Below are 23,902 nucleotides of genomic sequence, written 5' to 3'. Positions count from 1 at the left end.
GACTGTGCTAAACTAATAGTGAGATTACTAAACTAATAGTGTCACCAAAGACCACTGTGAGACTGCTAAATAATGTAGCGTCACCAGAGAGCGCTGTGAGACTGCTAAATAATGCACTGTCACCAGAGAGCACTGTGAGACTGCTTAAACTGGTGCAGTGTCACCAGGGGGCACTCTGACCCTGTTAAAGTAACTGTGCCACCAGTGGCCAGACATTGCAGTGACAGTAAGAAACAAATACGCTTTTGGGGATATGTTTGTATTAATTTTTATTTTAATTATAGCATTATTGTTTGCAGAAATCACTTGCCATACTTTATTCAGTTTTAAAATTCCTAAGTTGGAATGGTTATATTTTCTATTTATGCAACACAAACTATATAACAGTCCAAATTTACCAGGATGACTCCAAGAGTATGGGAGTTCAAATTTGATAGAACTATTCAAATTCATAATAGTTTCAATAAGATTAAATAAAGAAAAACAACTTCTAGGGAATGGAAGCGTGAGGAAGCAGAAAACACGGATTTAAAATGGGAGCAAAAGATCCAGAGGTAACGTTAAGAAAATATTTTTACATTGCAATTTGTGAGTGGGATGTACTCCCAGAAAGCAATATTGAAACAAATTTAATGGTAGCACTCCAAAGAATCAGATAAATACATTAAGGTGAAAAATATTAGAGGCCTATGTGAAAAAAAAGTGTAGTAGAGCTATACTGTTTGGATGGTTCAACCAAGCAGGCAAAATGGGCTAAATGGTCCTTTGTGCTGTATTAGCCCAAGATCCTATGATTTTATCATTACTAAGGTGTTCAGAGGAGTGAAAAAAAATATACCATAGCTACAGGGCTAGAACATTGTCATAAAACCTATTTCTTACAAGCATTCAGCAGGGTAGACATTAACACTCTGCCTCCCTCAATCAGCACCATAGCTGCGTTGTATGTGAATTGTAACCATTCAAGAAGGGAGCTTATTGCCACTTCTCAAGGACAAAATATGGTTGGGCAGCAAATTCTGGCCTTGCTACTCAAAACTAATTATTTCACAAAAATGTAATGTGACACTAATAGAATAGTTCAGCTTGATAAATTTGAATATCTGCTGGAGTTATCAGCATGGATTCAAATGAAGAATATCCTGCTTGACATTATCAATAAATGTCTTGAGTTAGTAACCACCTAATTAGGCTTTGAATAAACTTGTACCATTATTTGACCATTGTCAAACCAACTGAAAACACCTGCATTTAAGATTTTTGTATGCATATAGTGTTTCTGACGTGACAAAAACACGACGGACATGAATTTGTATTTGCAATATTGCTGGATTCCAAATTGTTTAAATTGATTTTCATTAATGTTGGATATCCTTTAAAACTTTGAGATATTCAAGCCTAAGATGAATATTTAATATTAAAAGAAAGATCACGGTCCTATTGAGAAAAGAATTTCAGGAGCTCGTTGAGTATCCTGGCCAGAATGTATCCCTCAGCTACACTAAAACATATCGAGTAGAATCAATCAATTGTTCTGTTTGGCTTTTTGTAGAATATTGCAGTGTGTTAAATGGGCATTTCATTTATATACATAATGACATTGTCAATATTTCAAAAGTAATTCATTGTCTGCGAAGCATTTTGCTATGTTCTAAAGTGCCCAAGTCACTATATAAATTCAAAGTTTGTGCGAAGATTTGTAGCTCGGGTGCTCGTTGTTGTGGTTCTGTTCGCCAAGCTGGAAGTTTTTGTTGCAAATGTTTCGTCCCCTGGCTAGGCGACATCATCAGTGCTTGGGAGCCTCCTGCAAACATCAAAGAAGCGTTTCGCAGGAGGCTCCCAAGCACTGATGATGTCGCCTAGCCAGGGGACGAAACATTTGCAACAAAAACTTCCAGCTCGGCGAACAGAATCACTATATAAATGCAAGTATTTTTACTTTAAAATAACCCATTAATTTTTTTTCTGTGTTATTCGTTTATCTCAGCTGGGCCTTAGTTTGGACAAAACCAAAAATGATGGCTTCTCATCCTATTTGGTAAGTTGGCTTATTTACCATCAGATTTGCAATTCATTTTTTTTTCCCATGGAAAGTTTCATCAGCAAGTCTCATGTCATGCCCACAATGGTAATTTTTGCTATGAGATCCATTTGAGCAGATAACTGAACTTTGGAGGCATCACAGTTCAGCTGTCTTCCCTCAATGTCCACAGATGTACTCTTGACTAGGATTCACTACATATTTAGCTGTAACAGCAGTCTCAAATGGATGTTCCCCTTCCTTAAATCAGGGGCACTGAAACCACTTGCAGCAGCCCATGTGTGGTGTTGACTGTGATTGGTCAGACCAATATAGAAACTGCCTTTAACCACAAAGGTAGTAGTTTAAGGTTTGGAGCTAGAGACTGGATTCATTTACCACAACCTTTTGAATGGGCCACCTTTGAATAAAATGTCTTCTGATCAATGCATCATTTCTCTTGCCATTTTTAAAAAGAAAAATATGAATTACCTCTTAAAGTGACAATATATTTTCACCCTTGACTCAGAAGGACCATTTTTAATGATGTCTTTGTGAAAATTTCTAGCCATACCTGGAAGCCTACCCATCCTCTCTCAGGTGATGATCTGTGAATCAGTTTCTCCTCACCATTTAATATCTAATTAATGTTATTCACATTCCAATCAGCTACACAGCCCAGCCAGATTCATGTCTGACTTCTGCATGAATCTCATATTAGACTCTGCAAATGTAGGTGAAAAATTTTAACCTGCATAAACCTGGCCTCCAGATGGAGCATCTGTGTGAATGCAAAGAGAACAGGGATTGCAGTTTATCAAAACTGTCATAATTCAAGTTCAAGAACCCATTTAAAAAAGCTGCTTTTTATCCTCCAGTGATTTTATTTTAACAGGAAGAAGATATTGATTTTTGCTTCTTGAAGAAAAAGCCTCCAAATAATATACCTATTACACTCTTCCTTATTGACTTTGGAAAACTTCAGTGAGTAAACATCAAACAAATTCCCATTGGAATCTTCAGCTGATGCTTGTTCCTTCATATTCCACTAATACCTGTTATTGATTCCCAGAGTTAAAGTTCTGACATCTGGAAACAATCAGCCAACAATCAATGTTGGAACTGCAGGAAGCCAACCAGTCAAGGATAAAAGCAGCAAGACAGATGTGAAATCACAGAGTGAGTCTAAGAAAGTGGGAGAACTCCAAAAAAAGAATGAAACCATAAAACAGTCTGAGCAAGTGCAAAAGGGTAAGCAGTTTCAGTATATGTTTACTTTGGCTGTTTCAGTAGTGGTTAAATATGGGCAACAGTTAGCAAATACGGGCAAGAAAAATGTTATTAATCATGTCAACCCTGTCTAACCACTCACCCAAGCCTGTCTCCCACAAGATATGCTCCTGCACTCTGTTAATTACTCTGAGGACATCTGAAAATGAACTAACATGGCTCACCTGTTTGTCTCCTCCATATAAGTTGGGGAATATTGAAAGGTTCAAGTGCCTCCAAGTTTTGCACTAGGATTTCTGAAATTATAATATTGAAGGTCATTGTATTATAGGGTGCAATTTGTTTGACCAAATATCTTTTCTTTTCATGAGTCTTCATACTTTAGACACATGATAGATTGTGAAATTTCAGTGCAGTCATTATCAAAAATAATGCCTGTAATTTTCAGAGCTAAAGTTTGGTTGTATTTCACATTTTGATTTTATCATACAATTCTTAAAATAAGATACATAGGCACATTTAAGGGTATCTGCATCATTGACTGCATGCTGAGAACCATACTATGTTTCAGACTGGAATAATTTGCTCAGTTCTTGGGTTTACCACACCTCTGACATTGAGGGCAATATTTCACTTATTCTGTTAGGGTGTACCCAGTTAATTAGCAATGAAGCCCACTAAAGAGTGGAACTTCTGTTCAGGTTTTCATACAACGATTGCTCCCAGTTGCTTAAGTGCAATGCAGTTTGGTTTTTAGTGCACTATTGAAAGTGGAACATGGGAATAGAGATGGAAGAATAGCAATAAATGTCTCTGGCCAGTTTCTTGTAATTCTTGCTGTTAACCTCGTATACTGACAGTGAAGGATGAAATTCATAACAAATTTGGCTGATGAACATTTTCAGCTACATATTTGATTTAGTAATTAAAATAACTCAATATTTAACTTCTGGAACACTGGATTGACACATCTGTGATTTTGCATGATGCCATGGATATCCTGTGCGTTGAGTATTACACTTGGGATTTTTAAATAAACCCAATTCCCTTTTATTGAAAAGTTGGGTATAAAATCTGGATTAAGATTTTTGTTTTTAAAAAGCAAGAACTGATAAACTGTTCTTTTTACTGACAGAAAATGCAAGTGGTAATATTAATTTTCCCTTCACAGCAAAACCAAAATCTGGAAGTGCTGTTGAACCAAAGGTTAGTGAATGTACTGTTTTTTTTTTGCTGTATTACTTTTTATTTCTTTTGAAATGATGTAATATAAAACATTTTCCTTTAAGTAAATGATTGGTAGAGGGTTATTAGACATTGAACTTGGTTAGATATAATTGCAACACAAATTCTGGAACAACTGTACAGTTAAGGAGTCATAGTTGCCTGACACTTCTAACTTATACCATCTCTCAAACAAGGAAGGGGTGGCAAACTTAAGTTATTTTAAGTATCCTAAGGGCAGGCACAGAGAACTTAAGAGATTTTATAGTTATGGATTGAGTAAAGCATTAAAAGATTAAGTGGACAGAGGAGGAGGCGGCAACACAGTAATGGATATGAACATTGATGCTCACTGTCTAGGTTCAGGCAATTTCATTGAACTATGAGAGAGCAACTGCTGCAACATAAACTCCTTTCAGAGTACTGAAAGTGCCAGGAAAGTCTGATCATGGCAGAGTAAAGATAATCAATCATTACTATGGAACAAAAAGCATCACAAAGTAACTTCTTCTCTTTTAGGATGAAACTATTCCACTGCAGAAAAAAAATCTATCCTATTCATTCATGGTAAGTAGGATTTCAAAATTGTTCCTGCATGAGTTAGGTATTATATATACTGACTTAGAGGAGAAAGTGAGGTCTGCAGATGCTGGAGATCAGAGCTGGAAATGTGTTGCTGGAAAGGCGCAGCAGGTCAGGCAGCATCCAGGGAACAGGAGAATCGACATTTCGGGCATAAGCCCTTCTTCTTCCTGACCTGCTGCGCCTTTCCAGCAACACATTTCCAGCTATATACTGACTTACTCTAATTTTCAAATTGTCTAAACAACATGTTTTTCTTTTCTGCAGTTCTCACTTACTATTAACAGTGAAGAGGAGCAGGGACTTTACAGTCTGTACTTTCATAATTGCTACACTGATGAAAAGCCATCTCCGCAGTCTTTCCGGTTTGACATGGATGTGAGTATAAGGAAGTTGTCATTATTTTCTATGGAGCAAGGGAGCTGTTAGAAATATTGATGAAAATCATCAGTATTGGCTCAGACCAATTTTTTTTTCAACATTGTGAAAGCTTTAAGTGTGAGTTTGAAACTAAGTTCATTTCTATAACAGGAAAATTCTGCAAATATACAGAAGGTCAATGAGAACCTTCGAGAAAAAGCTTTGTGTTTCTGGTTCTCGTGCCCTAATTGGAAGTGTGTGCTGGAAATCAAGCCACACCTTTTCATTAATGGTCACAAATTTACAAATGAGCAATTGAGACACTAAGATGGTTAATTTGCCTGACTTTGCCCGCTGTCTAAGGTAAAAGAAACAGCAGCTTTCATTAATGACCAAGGAAACAAGAGGTATTTATTATCAAAAAATTTCTCCTTTTAAAAGTGGAAAAATAGCTTATTAATAAATGTGCAAACAAACTATACAAGCTTTAACTTTGAACATATGCATGTTAATTCATAAGTGTAACAGACAAGATGGACAGTTCTACAGAAGCATAGCTGGAGAAGCACGAGTTAAAAAAAGAACAAATTCTGAGGCTAAAGGGTAGATTAGGTGACTTGCTTCAGTTCTTTTGGCTTTTGTCAATTATATCACGTTGTTGACTAAGTGATTCTCCATTTTGTAGTTGATCAAGTAGACCTAAGTTTCTGCTTGAGATAGAAATGCTTCTTTTCAGAGTCTTTCAATGTGTGTCGTCTCCACTCTCAAAGAAAGAGAGAGCTGTCTTGAACTGCAGGCTTTTCAGAGGTCTGATTGCAATTGTCTTCCCTCAATTCTATGACAAACTGCAAATTGACTTCAAAGTTGTTGCTAGGCCATTGTTTTTAACCCAAAGACATTGTTACCAGCATGTGTTTCAAAAATATTAAATCCAGCTTCTACAAAAGTTGTATGACTTCGTGTAATGCAAGGATGTCTCTCTGCAATTGTACAGGACTTTGGGGAGATCACAGATGGAGTATTGTGTAGTTTTTGTCTCCTTATCTAAGAAAGTATGTAATAGCTATGGAAAGAGTGCAGCAGAGGTTTACCAGACTGATTTCTGGGATTGCAGGACTGATGTATGAAATGGGAATGGATCAGTTAGGACTATATTCACTTGAGTTAAGAAGAATGAAGGGGGTGGTGGGATCTCGCAGAAATATATAAAATTCAAACAAGACTAGACAGGGTAAAAACAGAGAATGTTCCCGATAACCTAAGAGTCTAAAACCAAGGTAATTGCCTAAGGACACAGGGTAGGCCATTTGGAATTAAGATGAGAAATTTCTTCACCCATAAAGTGATGAGCCTGTGGAATTCTTTACCACAGAATGCAGTTGAAGCTAAAACATTAAACGTTTTTAAGCACTAGATGTAGTTCTTAGGGCTCAAAAGCTCAAAAGCCATGAGGAGAAAGCAGGAATGGGATTCTGAATTGGATGATCATGACTATATTGAATTGCAGAGCAGACATGAATGCTCAAATGTCCTACTGCTGCTGCTCTTTTCTATATATTTTTCAATGTATGAATAAATGAACATCAGTTCAATTTTTTTTGTGTTGCAAAAGAAATCTGTTGATTCTCTGCAGCTCAATAGTGTCCAAATGTCCATTCCCACAGTTTATATTCCCAAGTAAAAATATGTGATGAGCTGACATGGTCTAAACTGTTGGAACTTGTGATTTTACAGTATTTTATCTTTTACTGTTAGATTTCTAACATTTACATTTTTAAGCTTCACATTATTTCTACTTAAGACATTTAAACTTACAATCACTCTTCTGCTGAGAATTCAGAGCAATGGAGGCCACTAGTCTTTTGCCTAAGAAGGCATTATTTGTACGTAACAGCTTTTTTGAATTACAATGTGCTTTCCTTCTCTATCATTTACACTTGTTGCAACCATCAGTTAACTTTGTGCTTGTTTCCTTTACTAATGTTCCCTGTATTACCTTTTTCTGCTGTGCATACCTCCAAGGTCATATGTGGCAGCAATTTCAGCAAGTGGAACCCAGAGAGTCAGCATGCATGGAACCGTCCAGGGACTGCATGGCCACACAGCTTAGAGGGAAATTTGTCTTCTTTAGATTTCTGCAATATCAAAAATTTCGGTTATGTGAAACACTTAAAAATAAAAAGATGCAACACAAAATCAAGTAACAAGCTTTGAAGAAAACCTAATTAACAATATTGCATGCAGTAAGCATTCATCACAAATCAGATGTTATATTTTGTCATAAGTGCAATATAATCTTTTTTGTAGATTACTTACAGTGTGGAAACAGGCCCTTCAGCCCAACAAGTCCACACTGACCCACTGAAGCGCGACCCACTGAAGCGCAACCCACCCATACCCCTGCATTTACCCCTTCACCTAACACTACGGGCAATTTAGCATGGCCAATTCACCTAACCTGCACATCTTTGGACTGTGGGAGGAAACCGGAGCACCCGGAGGAAACCCACGCAGACATGGGGAGAATGTGCAAACTCCACACAGTCAGTTGCCTGAGGCGGAAAACGAACCCAGGTCTCTGGCGCTGTGAGGCAGCAGTGCTAACCACTGTGCCACCGTGTCGCCCACAAAATGAACCAAAATTTTAAAATGAGTAGTGCTGCAAAGTTATAGCACCGTAAAACAATTGAAGTCTGAATAACCTAACAACAACAAGGTCTCCCATTCCTTGGTGAGGAACTGATCCACCTCTTAACAAGATAATGTGCATTATTTCGATGTTAGGCTCACCTGTGTTGCAACAGTCCTATTTGACCTCTAAGACCACAGCCTCACATCAATAATTAAAGTCATCACACCTGAAACCCCCTTCTGCAGTTAGGAATTCATCTATCTCTCTTTTAAACAGAACAGTTTATCATGGATATAACAGTGGTAAAGAACAAGGTGGAAGGAGCTAAAAGCAGAATGGCTAATGGTTTTAATGGTGTCTGCAGACATTTTACACTTTATTTAAGTTGATAGAGATTAACTGAGTGGCCAAGACAGACAGTTTCACAAAGGATGGGTGAGGTCATTGAGAAAATGGAATGCAAATCTTGTGGCAAATGCCCACTTGCACTCAAATCCAGAAATTGCACTTTGCTGGAAAGGACTTTCAGTGAGTTCATGGTGATTTATGACATGACCTATCAGTTAGAAACTTGGGCTATTTGCACTGGTCTATTTAGAGCAATTCCCAACAAGTATGTAGGCTGCTGAAATATTGCAAATTATTAAATCAACCAGTGTGTCAAAACACTCCTGCAGACCCAACTTCTTGATCCTAACAGATTTTATGAACTGTTCTGATTGTCTGTCTGTACTCTGATTCTGATAATGTTCCTTCAGTGTATTAAATAGCAGGAATCACAGATCAATATAATTACAAGTGTTGAAGAAGCCAAGGGGTACAACGAGCAGAGCAGTTTTGGTAGGATGGGATGGGAGCTCAATGATAGTCCATTGAGCTGAATGAAAGAAATAGGAACTAGAGTGTGTAATTTGATGAAAACAGGACTCTAGTCGTGTTTCTTCAGTTTGTGATGACAAGGGTTCTGACTATGCTGGAACTGCATCTTGTACTAAGCCTCTCTACTCGCCTCTCTTGTGGTACAAAGCTGCAAGCAGGAGAGCAGGTTCCCATTGTGGCTTACAAGAAAGATAGGCATGTAGTTTAAAAGACAGTCAGTGGAATATTGCTGACTGACCATTAAAAAAGGCCTGGAAATTTACAAAGGAAGCAGTGCATCTCTTTTGGGCTTGTTTCATTGAAGGACTTCAGTTCACCAACTCTTCAATGGAAAATTTATTGCTGCAACAATTTTTGAACCAGAAAGGCCAGCTTAGGCATTGGAAATTTAGACTGTTGAGGAGTTTCTACACTATGTCTTAAATAATTTTGTTTGAAGAAGCAAACGAAAATGATTTTGCTCTCTAACTTCTGATCGGTGTAATTTTCTTTCAGATTACAATTGTGGAACAGAATCCTGGCAGTTATTTATCTGCAGGAGAGATCCCACTCCCCAAACTCTATATTTCTATGGCTTTCTTCTTCTTTCTGGCTGGAGTTTTCTGGGTTTATATCCTCCGGAAGCGCAGGTACTGTCCAAGTACTTTTTTTATCCTGGAGTGCAATGTGCAAATGAATGTGAATTTTACAGAGCTGCATCTACTGCTGTATGATTTCATAGATGCCAGCTATGTAAAACATTTCTGATTCAATTTTTCTATTAAATTTTATACATGTTTTGTAAGTTATTCTGTTTTGAAACTTACCCAAGTATCTTGTTCTATATTTTTATTTAATGTACAAGGGTTTCCTACACACTGTAGGTGTTGATTGTAATGTGTTGCTGGGTGGAGAGGAGGTGTGTTTGCAGTTCTTATGTAAATATGAATAGATTTGTGGAATACAATCTCAAAATGTGATACACATCCCGCAATAAAAACAGAATTTGACTTCCTTGGTTACTCTAAGCCAGTGGACCTGCTGATTTATCTGTAAACATGGTGTTATTGCTGGGTTTATCCAGAATATTTATAGCATCAAATTATAAAAATAATCTGATCTTAAACCAGATTATATATGTTTTAACATGTATTTTTAATAGTTCATCAGTTCAAATTGCCTCCATTATTACCATTGCCAGTAGCAGACTTTAATTGCAACAACTTTGTTCTGTTGTTATGCGGCTCCAGGTGCTTTTTCAGTGTACCTTTGATGGTTTTCACAATTCAAGTGTTTGTATATAGCACAATAAATTCCTGTCTACAATTCATTGAATTACAAGAGATTATGCCAAGTTAATAATTATATTTTCTTGAAATTAGTTGTTAAGTTCACAAAGGTGCCTGGATCTCAGGACTGATAGTTTGATGTGCAAAATAGAACATACGAAGTTAGTCTCAGTCACAGAATTGTTGCTGTAAAGGAGGCCACTTGGCCATCATTCTTGCACTGGTTCAATTACTTAGTGTCAATCTCCTGCCCTTTCCCCATATCCCTGCACACAATTTCGATTCAAGTGATCATGATTTGTTCCAGAGCTATAAATACATTTCACCAAGCTTTCTAATTCAGATTTGGAGATACCGGTGTTGGACTGGGGTGTACAAAGTTAACAATCACACAACACCAGGTTATAGTCCAAACAGGTTTAATTGGAAGCATGAGCTTTCGGAGTGCCGTTCCTTCAGGTGGTTGTGAGCAGCGCTCCAAAGCTAGTGCTTCCAATTAAACCTGTTTGGACTATAACCTGGTGTTGTGATTTTTTTAACTTCTAATTCAAACACTACAATTCCATTCAATTAGCTTAGCATGTTGCTAGCCTGCATTTCATTAATATTGTGAAACATATTTTATGGCTCCATGATAGTTCGTTAGATAAGTACATTGTGGTTCTTTGCTAAATCACACTGAACAGCAGGTTTGGACACTGAATCCTTATTCTAATTTGTTTTGCATTTTTACCAATAAGGATGCTGTAATCTTGAGTGAGGTAGAAGAAAGCTCAATTAGGATTTTCACTGCTGGCTACAAACTTTTGTTTGCTGCAGCATGGTGGTAGTGATTAGATTAGGCTTGGCTCTGATGGCCCCTTGTTTGAATAACGCAACAAAACACATTGTCTGGATCTGCCAATGAAAAGTGGTTTAGGTATTAGAAGAAGGTTTGTACCAGTCAAATCATACTTTTGCAAACAATTAGGATCTTTTGTTTCTTGAAAAGAGCAAAGGGAATAAATAACAAAAGGATAAAAAACATTCCAAGTGAAATACATTGCCAAGGTAAGGGCATTTTTTTCCACTAGTATTTAAATGTGAAGCCATGGTAGGTCAAAAATCTGAAGTAGTCAGACAGTATTTTGAAGTAATGGCATGTGTAAATTAATTCAGAATTCATCAATTTTTTTGCTTGTTACATACAATCTGATATCCAGGCAAACTGAAACTGTAAAGATTGAGGTTTGACGTTATAACCACATCATGCAATAAAATGGGAAATATGATCAACATATTTACTACTTGCATTCTTTTCTTCTTAGCAGTGATGTGTTTAAGATCCATTGGCTGATGGGGGCGCTTGCATTCACCAAATCCTTGTCTCTTGTTTTCCATGCTGTAAGTGACCTGAGTATCATTTCTTACATCTTTATTCCAAGAACAATGATTACAACATCTTGTAACAAAATCAGTATGTGTATTGTTTAAGATCTGTCGATGTAACAACATCTGTGTAGTTCATGAGTAACACTGATATTTTTCTGTTATTGTGACAATAGTATCTTGTAATGTGAAGCCTTGCATCTAGGCAGTCTCTTTGATTTGTTTGCAGTGACTTAGTTCTCCTTGGGAGAATCCATTTTCCAGTGGGTTTTACTGCTTGTACTGAGAGCCAAGTGATTGGGATTTGATTGCCTTCTGGTTTTCAGGCTGGAAAACATACCTTAAAGGAAGGCTACATGAAGGATGCTGTATCCCTCACGTTGTAGATCAAATCAACTGCTCATACGTAACCAACAAGGGCCCCCAGAAGCGTCAGTTCTTGTATGGATCAGGGATGGTCCTACCACAAATTTGTTTTGTTTTTGTTGATGATTTGGTCCTGGTTTCCCAAGCAAAGGAACCTCAAGATTTTGCATACATGCTGATTGATGATTTATGATTCTGCAGTCTGTTGATCAAAGACTGTCAATTCACCAGAACATTTCAAAGCCCAAGTGGGCCATTCACCTTTAACCCCATGCCAGGACATGTTTACATCACACATTGACTTACTGTAGCCAAGGTCTCATACAGAACTTGGTAAGTATCACCTGGGGGCAGCAAATCCAATACTGTAAACACCGTTTCGTTCATGCTGACCGACCCACCTGCAGAGTACTGCTGGCTCATCGGCTGCTGCACAAACATGGTTATATATCCACCTCCAGGAAGTCATGAGGAATCATCTCTGGGAAACTGTGACCAATACAGCTTGAATGGCTTCGTGTGTTGGCGCACATTTAATCTGATGTCAGCAAGAGAAGCATCCCCTCAAAGGAACCATCAGCTGACTGCTAGGAAAGCGCTCCCAATAACAAAAGTCCTCAATACAGAAAAATAAATCACCTATGCATCCATCTGGAACATGTTAGAACACCTTCAATACCTTACAAACTGATGACAACCCTACCTTTTGATAGCACACCACCAGATTCTCTACACACATCATGAAATGCAACCTCGTAACTGACAGGTCTCAACATCTCAAGAATAGGCAAAGGAAGATGGGCCACTTGTTCCATGTGGAACATGAGGAACAGCTCAAATTGTGACTGCAACCATCCATGCCAGATCATTGCACTGAGAGATCCATTCTTTGTGGCATCACAGCCACTCGCACTATGTCACATAAAGCCATTGAATGAATTGTTAATCTCCACATCGACCAATATCTCTGTTTCTCCAGTCATAGAAATAATAAAGGAACATAAACTGACAAGTTCTTAGTCTTAATCATGAGGAGGAGGAAGGAGCTTAATGACTTCGAAGTAAGTTGCCTTCTTGGAAGGAATACATGATAACCACAGTCTACCTGTTGCACAGTAGTGATTGAATGATATTATTTCACAGTCTTCTCTGCTGGGAAATAACACAGTCATGAAAAGCTTTTAAAAAATACAGGGGGAGATAGATTTGAAACTGGTATTTAGAGCCTTTCTGCTTGCTTAGTGACATTATCCATTACCATGCTGGACTGTATTGCTTATGTATTTAAAGACCCAAATGTGATCTGTATAGAGTTTGTGGATCTTAGCCAGAGCTACAGTTGTTAACATCAACAGATACTGCCGGCAATTTTGTAGCTGTTTTCATGAGATGTCTGGATAAGATTCTATTCCTGACTTGCTGAGAGCTTGGACTTCTGATCTGCTGCTCATGTAGCCATTCCCCAATACCTGGCTAACAGGAGATGTTGAGAACTGTCTAAGTTTGCCCTCATCTCATCTCTCCCTCCCTGATTAGCATGAAGTGCTGCACTCAACTCTTTCACATTGATGGAGCTGACTGGGAGTGAGTTTCTAATATAGGTTCATAAATTTGTTTACACTGATTGTCAGTACTCTATGCTTGAATCTCCTAAATTAATGTATAACTTTTTACATAGAAACAAGAGTAGTCCATTAAACCCCTCAATTTTGTTCAGCCATTCATTATGACCATAGCTGATAAGTAAGCTCAAAATCTTAATTCCACCCTCCCCCATATCTCTTGATCCCTTTAGCAACAAGAGCTATGCCTATCTACTTGAGAACACACCATGTTTTGACCTCAACCACTTTCTGTGGTAATGAAATCCACAGGCTCATCATCCTCTGGGTAAGGAAATTTCTCCTCATCTCGTTCTTAAAATTATTTTTTTAAATTTTCATATTTTTAATTAACTTGCTATTAAAGAAAATAATTGCATACTTGCACCAAGAAGGCCATTTTATTTTAATTTGGGATGGTACAATTCTTCATTCCTGTTTAGCTGCAATATATTGGTTTCCAGGCTCCTGCCTTGAATCAGGAAAATGTGCGCTGAAATACATGTCATAGTTCCAGACTCTTAAAATGTATTGTGTGAAGCTGCACCATCTAATCCACGTTATATTCATTTCGACTTTTCTTTTCCAGAGTCTTACGTGGGCTTTGGGACTGATACAGCTGGTCATTTAAATGTGACACAAATTAAATTGGTTGTATTCTGTTAAAGAGGGAATCAAAAAATAATTCTAATGAGGAAAGAGGGGGAATTACTGTAGCTTTTGTTTAAAATCATGAAATAAAAAGAATTTTCCTTGGTTCCATTGTAATAAATGTATGAAGATCAATTAAAATGTACCATAAGTGTTACACAACCTGAGAGTTCTATCCTTTTGTACAGCGTTCTCATTCTGAACTGCTCACCATTTAATCCCCATGTGCTCTGAAATGCTTAACTGCCCCATCATCAAGCTGATGTAGCATTGTTGTCATTAAATACTTTTCAAAATATTATAATTGATGATTGCCAGTATTGCCTACAACATCATAATTAGCTTCCTGTTAACCATTTCATTGGGACTTCTGGTTGAAGCTAAATGTTATGGCAGTGTTAGCTCATTCCTTGTTTGCGCTATGATCCCCTGATAGACGGTTTCATGATTTTTGGTATGAAGGTATTCAGTTTTGATTTAAAAAGCTGTAGCTGACTAATGAGATTGTTTGTTTGGATCCTGTTTTCTGATTCTTGCTACCCTTTGCTACCAAAAATGCTATTTAATGTAAATAATGCAAATTCCATATCTCAAACGTTGCTCTCATTCAAAATCTTGGGGATTCCTGCGTAATGCTGCTGAAAGACATGAGAACTCCATATCTGTTGGGGTACCAGTTGGTGTCTGTCAAAATCAAAGGCGCATAAACAATGTAAAATTGGGGAGAGCAGCAATCACACATTTGTGTTTGAGCATCAATCTATGTGATACTAATATGGTGAGAGAATAGGTGGAGTTTGTTGGAGATTGAAAAAGAGAGAAGAAACTTTGAATGCCATTTGTTCATGTTGGATCACTGGGAAAGAGCACCATTAATTTTACACAAGGTTACAACATCTTTTCCAGCTGAACTGCAATACTTAGATATGAAGACTGGTTGCTGCAGGTACCTTAAATTAACAGGAATCAACATATCTGTATACATGCATTGCAAACAAAAAAATATTCATGAGCTCTCTGTATTGATTATTTGCCTTCATTGTCATCAATACCGAAGAGATTTTAAAAAGCTGTAACTAATGAGATTACTTTGTTACTGCTGATGTATGCCATGTTTGATGATGGTGTAGGGCAAGTATATAGGCTTAGTTCAAGGTATTTCTTGTGGGACAGTGATAGTGTCCCTACCTCTGAGTCAGGAGGTGTGGGTTCTAGCAAGTTTCACATGCTCCAGAAGTGTATCATAAAGTGTCTGAACAAGTTGATTATAATAATCTCGTTAAGCAATTATAGTTAGCACTGCCCATTCAGTTGAAGTTTCATAAACCTAAAAAAAAAGAAATCTCATCATCCATATTTATAATGACTTTTAATAATGTAGCCCATACAAAATCCTTTATTTAATCCCTGCAAAACTATTTTTGGATTTTCAGCACTTTATTATAAAGCAGTATTCAAGAATTTTGCTACTTAATAGTAGGTCTGGGCTTAAATATTACGTAGGGAAAACTATTCTGCTGTTCTTTCTTGTAGCCAGCTCTTAAGCGTAACAGTGGAGGGCTGAGACCTCCGACCTCCTCCAGGAGTGCCAATGTGCAAAAGTGAGTGGAGAGACAGGCTGTGCGAAGAGATTCCACAGAAATCGTCCATAAAAAAAAAAGTTTGTTCTTCCCTATGTCATCATTCAAGCGACATTAATGCCCCTTGTTCTTTACTTTTCCAACAGATTGATTATCACTTTATATCAACTCAGGGTTATCCCATTGAAGGTTGGGCTGTGGTATACTACATAACTCACTTGTAAGTAGATTTTAACATTGTCCTTTCACTTTTGAAACGTGTTTCTGAAACCAATTCCTAAAAACTACAAAAAAAGCAAAGGAATAATTGAAGGATCATAGCAATTCACAAACTATCCTATCCTGTGCAAAGGTAGTCATGAACAGTGGAATACAGGTCTAAACTTAAAAATGCACTATATTTTATATCTCTGCTTCTCTGGAGTATGTCAAGTTAGAGGCGAATGGAATTGTTGGCTCGTAGCGCCATTTCAAGATGCCATTACCCCAAATCGTTCATGCACTCCTCTTGAGTCAAAGTTTGGAGAGACTTTGACTGAACCATGGGAGCTGATCCTGCTGACTTCACTCTCACACTCACCAGGGAAATCTAAATGAGAAAACGTTTCTATAAAACTATGTTAAGTTTTATTCATCATTCCGGTTATCCACAAATGGCTCAATACAAAAATATATCCTGATGAAGGGTAAAATAATTAATGCAATGTACCCTGGAGAATTTTCACATGATCCTAAACCTCAAGGAAATGTATGCATTGAGTAATCATGCTTAGTATTGCAAAATCAAAATACTGGAAATGCACAAGTCCTACAGCAGAAAGATAAACATTTCATGTGTAGACCTTTTATCAAAACTGGCCTGATGAGTTCTGACAGAAGTCTAACTGTTTATCCTTCTTGGTACTGACATGCCCATTGTGTGTTTCTGGAATTTCCTGTTTTCATTTCAGGTTTAGCATTTGTCTATTTTTGTATGGCCTCAGGCAGTTAGTTCTATGTGCTAAAACTGCTGAGAATGTTGTGCATTAAGTACCTGTCACAAGGATGCAGTTAAGTAGTGTGTCAAGGTGTTTCAAGAGATATGTGCAACAACAAGAAGAATGCTATAGTTTCACTGTTTGCCAGTGCAAGGATAAACGGTGGACGTGATCTAATTGGATTTCCAGAAGGCCTTTGACAAGATGCTGCACAGGAGGCTGCTATATAAGATAAGAGCCCATGGTGTTAGGGACAAGCTGCTGGCATGGATAGAGGATTACCTGATTGACAGAAGGCCGAAAGTGGGGATAGAGGGATCTTAGGATGCCAGCCAATGACTAGTAGAGTTCTGCAAGAGTCCATTAATATCCTGGATGAAAGTACTGAGGGAATTGTTACTAAGTTTGCAAATGAGGCAAAGGTAGGTGGAGGGGCAGGTCGTGTTGAGGAAGCAACAAGGCTGCAGAAGGACTTGGACAAGCTAGGAGAATGGGCAAAGAAGTAGCAGATGGCATACCTTGTGGGAAAGTGTGAGGTTATGCACTTTTAGTTAGAAGAAGAGGCATATACCAGTTTTTTAAATGGGGAAAGACTTGGAAATTGAAGCACAAAGGTTCTAATTCAGAATTCTCTTAAGGCTAATGTGTAGGTTCAGTTGCAGTTAGGAAGGCAAATAGAATGTCAGCATTCATTTCGAGATGACCAGAATAGAAGAGCAGAAATGTATTGCTGAGGCTGTGACAGACTCTGGTCAGACTGCATTTTTAATATATTGAGCAGTCTTGGACCCTAGGAAAGGTGTGCTGGTGTTGGAGTGTGTCAAGAGGAGGTTTACAGGATTGATTCTGGGGGATGAAGGCTTGTCAGATAAGGAGCAGTTGAGAACTCTGGCTGTGGAGGAGGCCAAGTCATTGAGTGAATTTAAGACAGTGATAGGTTCTTGTCCATGAAGAGAATCAAGGGTTATGGGGAAAAGGTGCGATATTGGGGTTGAGAAACATATCAACCACGATTGAAAAGTGGAGCAGACTTGATGGGTTGAATGGCCTAATCCTGCTCCTATATCTTATTGTCTTACGGTCTTTTGGTAAACATTCCAAATTTTTTAAAGAAGAAAACTTGATTAAATTTCTACTTAGGTTAAATTTAAAGTAAGAACTTTTGTACTATTAAAGACATGGCAGGTGTGCTTAGTCACTTGTGCTGCACAGCCTGCTGAATGTGGGAAATCTCAGATGCTCCTTGCAGGCTGAATGACTATTCTGCAGTCGGGTTTTCAGCCGGGCTTTGGAGTTTGAGCTTTGACTGGAGGCGCAGCACTGCATCATGAGGCTAAGAGTTGCATGGAAAGGTGCTAGGTGCCGAATTGAAAAGCAGGACTTCAGAGTTTGATCGTCTCTGAATTACTCCCATGGTGCCACAGTCTAGTGAGTACAGAAATAGGCAGTTAAGGAGATGAATGTGTGGTTGAAGAGTTAGTGCAGGAGGAAAGAATTTAGATCTGGGATTACTGTGTCTGTTTCTGAGGATGGTGGGACCTATACTGGGTTACCCTGAATCACAACAGGACCAACATCCTTGTAGGGTATTTGGTAGTGCTGTTGATGGTTTAAGTATTGTTATCCGTCTAATCTTCGACACTATAAGCGTTGTGGTCAGGACATCCATTTAGCAATATAATGATTTAGAAAGAAACATAACAACACTGGTTCCTATTATAAATATGCCAAACCTTCTGCTTAGACTGTACTGTGTAGATTTTCCTCTGTATTTTTCCATATCATCAGCTTCTGTTGCTCTTAAGCTATTCCCACCAGAAATAGTGGGCACGACGAACAGGAGACAGAATTATCTGGAAATAGACTTGCATACAATTTTTGTAGGCAATTTTAGAGGGTGTGATGGTGGAGGTGAGAGTGCAGATAATTTGCTCTCTCTTTCTGCATGTCACTGGAAAACTGCAATGCAGATACTAGGCTTTGAATCTTTTAAGCTCAGCGATTTCAAGTTGGCATTTTGCGAACCATTCAACTTGATTACTGAAATGCTTGAAACATTTTGTCAGCACGATAAAGCTCCATATGAATGCAAGTCTTTTTAATCATGGTTAAGTATTCACCACATCCTATTCAATAAGAGACTGGTTCATTGTCAGCAACTAAGTATCCATTTGGTAGCTATCTTCTGGAAGTCAATAGTTAGCCCTCTGGATATCCAATTAAATAAAAAGCATCATGTATTTTGCAATGACGGCTGTAACTATCACTGACTCAGTTATATCCAGGGAAATGTTTTTGCCATTGACTGCCCTTGAATCCTCCTCTTTCCTAATGATGTATGCTTATCTTTTTTTTTGCAAGGTTGAAAGGTGCTCTGTTGTTCATTACAATTTCACTAATCGGAACAGGCTGGGCCTTCGTTAAACACATCCTGTCTGACAAAGACAAGAAAATCTTTATGATAGTTATTCCACTCCAGGTAAAGAACAGTGCAGCTGCCTATTGTCCTTACTGCAATATTTACAGTCTACATGCATCTGTCATTTGTCTGCAAGTAAATCTTTTCTTCACTTATTTTGCTGTGAAAGTCCGAAAAAAAGGAATGAGATTCTTTATCTCAGATGTGGGCTTTTAAAAATCTTGATGCAAACTTCATGGGTGAAGCTTGGTATTTTCAGAGAGAGAGCTTGAAAGATCAACATCCATTGTATGGGATGCAATATTTAAAAGGAATAGAAGAAGAATTAATAGGGGGGAAAGTTCGGCATTGAAGAATGATACATTGATGTGTTGGCATTTAAGTTTACTCATGCCTTGAAGCTGATGGATGGTGATGTAGTGTATTTGTAGTCTGTTGTGCATTATTTGATGCTGATACCACTCAGTTTTGTCTACCTGATTAAGATGTAGAGAATTGTTGGCATCCATGTATGCTTCTTGATGGAGTCTTTGATAATGTGCTTGAGAGTGCCTTTAATTGCAGCAAGAACTACATTGACAGATGCAATAAGATGTAGTTAATTTCACCCTCCCAGTGAGAGAGGGGTACCTTTAGCATGGGGGAAAGAAAGGACATTCTGAAGGACGTGAGAATTTGAAGAGAAAATAAGTTATGCGCGAAAAGTAGTGGGAACAATTTTGTTTTAAGCCATGTACTTTAATTGCTGGAATAAGAAATAGTAGTGCGAGAGAACCTTAGCAGATCTGGCAGCATCTGTGAAGTGAGAAACCAAGCTTATGTTTCAAGTTCAATAAGACCCTTCTTTGGAATGGGATGGGCTGGAAAATTATGGTTTTTATGCTGGTGACAAAGAGAGAGTGAGTGAAACAAATGGGTCCACTTGTATGTGCATCTTTGGGAGTTTGTGACAAACACACATGCATACGCACACACACATACATGCACTTAATGACATCATCGGTGCTGCTTCTCTCATCTGGGATTGGACAAATTAATTCGTTTTTGCTGCCAATTTCAATCCCCCTGTGACAATACCCTGGCCCATTTGTGACTCTTCCTTTCCTTGACTTGTGTTTCTGGGGGTGCAATGACCACCAATATCCAATATATCTCACTGACCCAGTAGAGGGTGCTTTGAGATCTCAAGTGTGGTCTTGTATCATGAGTATGAAACCAAGTTTTGTCTATGCTGTACCTGACTAGGGAGTGCTTTGCTTTGATAAAATTTACCATGGATGCAATTTTTTTTCTTTCCTTCTCCCTCCTGCTCTCCCCCATTTTCTCAATTGCCCCAGCCCAAAAGAATTAACAATCCAAATCAAATTGCTTTCTGCAGCTGAATTAAATACATGCAGGTGATGACTTGTTGCCTAGTCCTAGGATATGTGGTGAGGAGAGAAACATTTTTACCCCTGTTGCAAAAGTTTGTTAGTAAAACTGTTTTGTTCACTAGGTCCTTGCTAATGTCGCTTACATCATTATTGAATCGACAGAAGAAGGAACGACAGAATATGGACTGTGGAAAGAGATCCTCTTTCTTGTTGATCTCCTTTGTTGTGGTGCCATCCTATTCCCTGTTGTGTGGTAAGTGTGGCAATGGCTTAATCCTGATAATTTTGAGTGAGGTCATTTGACTGGTGGACCTGATGAATTGTGCCTTGGGTGAGCTAGGAAAAGTTAAAGTGCCAACTGACCCTTCCAGACTACCCATCTATGGGATCTATTGGAAAATATAGCCCCTAGAATATTTTGAGTTGTCATTGTAGTAAAATCAACAATTCAACTAATTCAAGTCGAGATAACTTCTTCTACTAATATCCTAAAGCCCAAGTACAACCAAGAAGCTGAAATGCAGCTCAGTTTCTTTCCTGTGCTCTTATTAGCCTACTTTCCACTTGGTCTTCACAGACCTTCTTTTCCTGAAAAGTACAAGTTTGCATGGGAACAAACCTTTGGTATTTTTCTGAAGGATGCACTCTTTGTGTACAAATTAAGACATCAAGAGTCAGGAACACTGGAAGGTTTAACCAAGACAGTGTCTGACAACACACCCAGTGGCATGGTCAACAATGAAGATGTGAACCATAGCCCACCTTATTAGTACCCAGACCCGCACTGATCTAAGCTTCCCAAAGCAGACAATTGTTGTGTATTCAAGATGGATGCTGACATTCCTTAAGCATGTGGGAGTACCAGACATTGGTGGTGTGCCTGATAATTGCATGTCCGACACAGCACACATTGATGTGTCTGCAGTTCCCCCAAACAAAAGTTGACAGACTGATTGAAAGAAAATTTCCTTTGCTCTTCTCCCTGTACACTTCCTTAAACAAAACATAGGCACAAATGATGCAACATTGGTGAATTTATGGGAGAGTCCTTCAGAACTCACTGTCAATAATGTGGGATTGTATCACTTAATTGTTGTTTTTTAATATATACAAACTGATGTAGTCATTAGATTAATCTTAACATGTAGCTTACATTATCTTAGTAAAAATCACAAGTACTTCAAATAGAAGTCTATTGATTTAATTAAATTTGTCCATGGACTTAATTTGACACTGCAGCATTTTTCACAAGCTTAAGTACACTCTAATTGTTATTCATCTTTCCACTCACAGGTCAATTAGACATTTGCAAGAAGCATCAGCTACAGATGGAAAAGGTAAGGAGTTATCTAGCGCTCTGATGGTTGCTGTGTCAGCAGTTTTAAACAGAACACTAGCTGCGTGCAGCCAAAAACTGGACAATGCAGAAGATGTATTTGTGTTAAATAGTCCAGTGTGTCTTTGGAAAACCTGTACCCAGTGAACATGGGGTCTTCACTTGCTTATCACTAAAACTATGAACCACTATGGAAAATTAACATGTTTTAAAAAATTTACAGTGCAGAATTACTGTCTAAAATGGCTGTTAAATATAAGACAGAAAATAAAACTGCTAGCTGAGAATTAAGTGGAAGACAGAAAATCTAGCCTAATGTCTTATTCAAACCAGTTTAAGTGATTGCAGTGATTTTAAAACTAAAACAGTGTAGGGTGTATGGAACAATAAGTTTCATGCATTGTTGGTAGAAGAACACAGATGACAGGTTTTACAGTGTTTCTCTCTTAAAATAAAATCTCTGCTCTTATTGCTGGACTGGATTAGATCAGCATTCACTCCCTTCCATGACCTTGCATTTACGGTCATTCTTTAAAATGAAACCAGGACAATGCAGGTCAGGTGGTTTGAAATTATTGCAGCAGACCCTCATCGTGTTCTGGTTTGACATCGATCAATGGCCCTGTCAGCAGAGATCATGGTTATCAATTATAGTCAAGAATCTTACGCTCCTCTCCCTTCTCCTGCTCACCCCTCAAAAAAAAAACGCTACATCAGGCATTCTTCATTGAAACTGTCCACCAAATCTGAAACTCCTTGTTTGGCATGGTCAGTATTTCACACAATAAACTTGATAAAATGTTAAACATTAAAAGCTGAAACCTGACTGTGTTCCTCCACTGACAATGCATACAACTTACTGTTTCACACATCCTGCACTGTTTGTTTTAAAATCACTGCAATCTTGTAAGTGGGTTTGAGTAAAAACACCATGCTAGACATTCTATCTTCCACTTATTCCTCAGCTACTAGCTATTTTCAAGCCTCTGAGGAACAGTTAACATATTGGACTTCCTAGCAAACAGTTCTTCAGCAACATTGAGGAAGCATGAGATGTAGCTACTCAACAAACCTATAATTCATGGCCACCTAAAAGGAGAGAGAGAAAATAAAAGTTGAGACTTTGGTTTTTGTAGTGTTCTTCTGCAGTGCTGTGATTTAAGACCATAAGACATAGGAGTGGAAGTAAGGCCATTCGGCCCATCGAGTCCACTCCGCCATTTAATCATGGCTGATGGGCATTTCAACTCCACTTACCCGCATTCTCCCCGTAGTCCTTAAATCCTTGTGACATCTAGAATTTATCAATCTCCATCTTGAAGACATTTAGTGTCCCAGCCTCCACTGCACTCCGCGGCAATGAATTCCACAGGACCCCCACTCTCTGGCTGAAGAAATGTCTCCGCATTTCTGTTCTGAATTGACCCCCTCTAATTTTAAGGCTGTGCCCAGGGTCCTAGTCTTCCCGCCTAACGTAAACAATTTCTGAGCGTCCACCCTTTCCAAGCCATGTATTATCTTGTAAGTTTCTATTAGATCTCCCCTTAACCTTCTAAACTCCAATGAGTACAATCCCAGGATCTCAGCCGTTCCTCGTATGTTAGACCTATCATTCCAGAGATCATCCGTGTGAATCTCCGCTGGACACGCTGCAGTGCCAGTATGTCCCTCCTGAGATGTGGGGCCCAAAACTGGACACAGTACTCAAAATGGGGCCTAACCAGAGCTTTATAAAGTCTCAGTAGCACACCGCTGCTTTTATATTCCAACCCTCTTGAGATAAATGACAACATTGCATTCGCTTTCTTAATCACGGATTCAACCTGCATGTTTACCTTTAGAGAATCCTCGAGTTGCACTCCCAGATCCCTTTGTACTTTGGCTTTATGAATTTTCTCACTGTTTAGAAAGTAGTCCATGCTTGTATTCTTTTTTCCAAAGTGCAAGACCTCGCATTTGCTCACATTGAACTTCATCAGCCATTTCCTGGACCACTCTCCTAAACTGTCTAGATCCTTCTGCAGCCTCCCCACCTC

The 23,902-nt window shown here is 38.4% G+C and overlaps 1 protein-coding gene across 6 annotated transcripts in view; it reads left to right on the top strand.

Annotated features, from left to right (window-relative positions):
• The window catches only part of LOC122564924 (protein GPR107-like), a 75,421-nt gene that overhangs the window by 13,157 nt on the left and 38,362 nt on the right, over positions 1 to 23,902 (top strand). For 5 of the 6 annotated variants that reach the window (XM_043720404.1, XM_043720407.1, XM_043720408.1 and 2 more), the window contains exons 3-14: positions 1,988 to 2,038; positions 2,916 to 3,004; positions 3,093 to 3,271; positions 4,422 to 4,456; positions 4,994 to 5,041; positions 5,324 to 5,434; positions 9,423 to 9,556; positions 11,503 to 11,578; positions 15,908 to 15,981; positions 19,100 to 19,217; positions 20,653 to 20,783; positions 21,824 to 21,867. In XM_043720404.1, the coding sequence (XP_043576339.1) occupies positions 1,988 to 2,038; positions 2,916 to 3,004; positions 3,093 to 3,271; positions 4,422 to 4,456; positions 4,994 to 5,041; positions 5,324 to 5,434; positions 9,423 to 9,556; positions 11,503 to 11,578; positions 15,908 to 15,981; positions 19,100 to 19,217; positions 20,653 to 20,783; positions 21,824 to 21,867 (1,090 nt within the window). The remainder of the gene's footprint in view (positions 1 to 1,987; positions 2,039 to 2,915; positions 3,005 to 3,092; positions 3,272 to 4,421; positions 4,457 to 4,993; positions 5,042 to 5,323; positions 5,435 to 9,422; positions 9,557 to 11,502; positions 11,579 to 15,907; positions 15,982 to 19,099; positions 19,218 to 20,652; positions 20,784 to 21,823; positions 21,868 to 23,902) is intronic. The other variant, XM_043720406.1, reaches the window with a different exon arrangement.

Source organism: Chiloscyllium plagiosum, chromosome 30, assembly GCF_004010195.1.
Source record: "Chiloscyllium plagiosum isolate BGI_BamShark_2017 chromosome 30, ASM401019v2, whole genome shotgun sequence".
Classification (NCBI taxonomy): domain Eukaryota; kingdom Metazoa; phylum Chordata; class Chondrichthyes; order Orectolobiformes; family Hemiscylliidae; genus Chiloscyllium; species Chiloscyllium plagiosum.
This window is presented reverse-complemented; position numbering and strand designations above follow the sequence as displayed.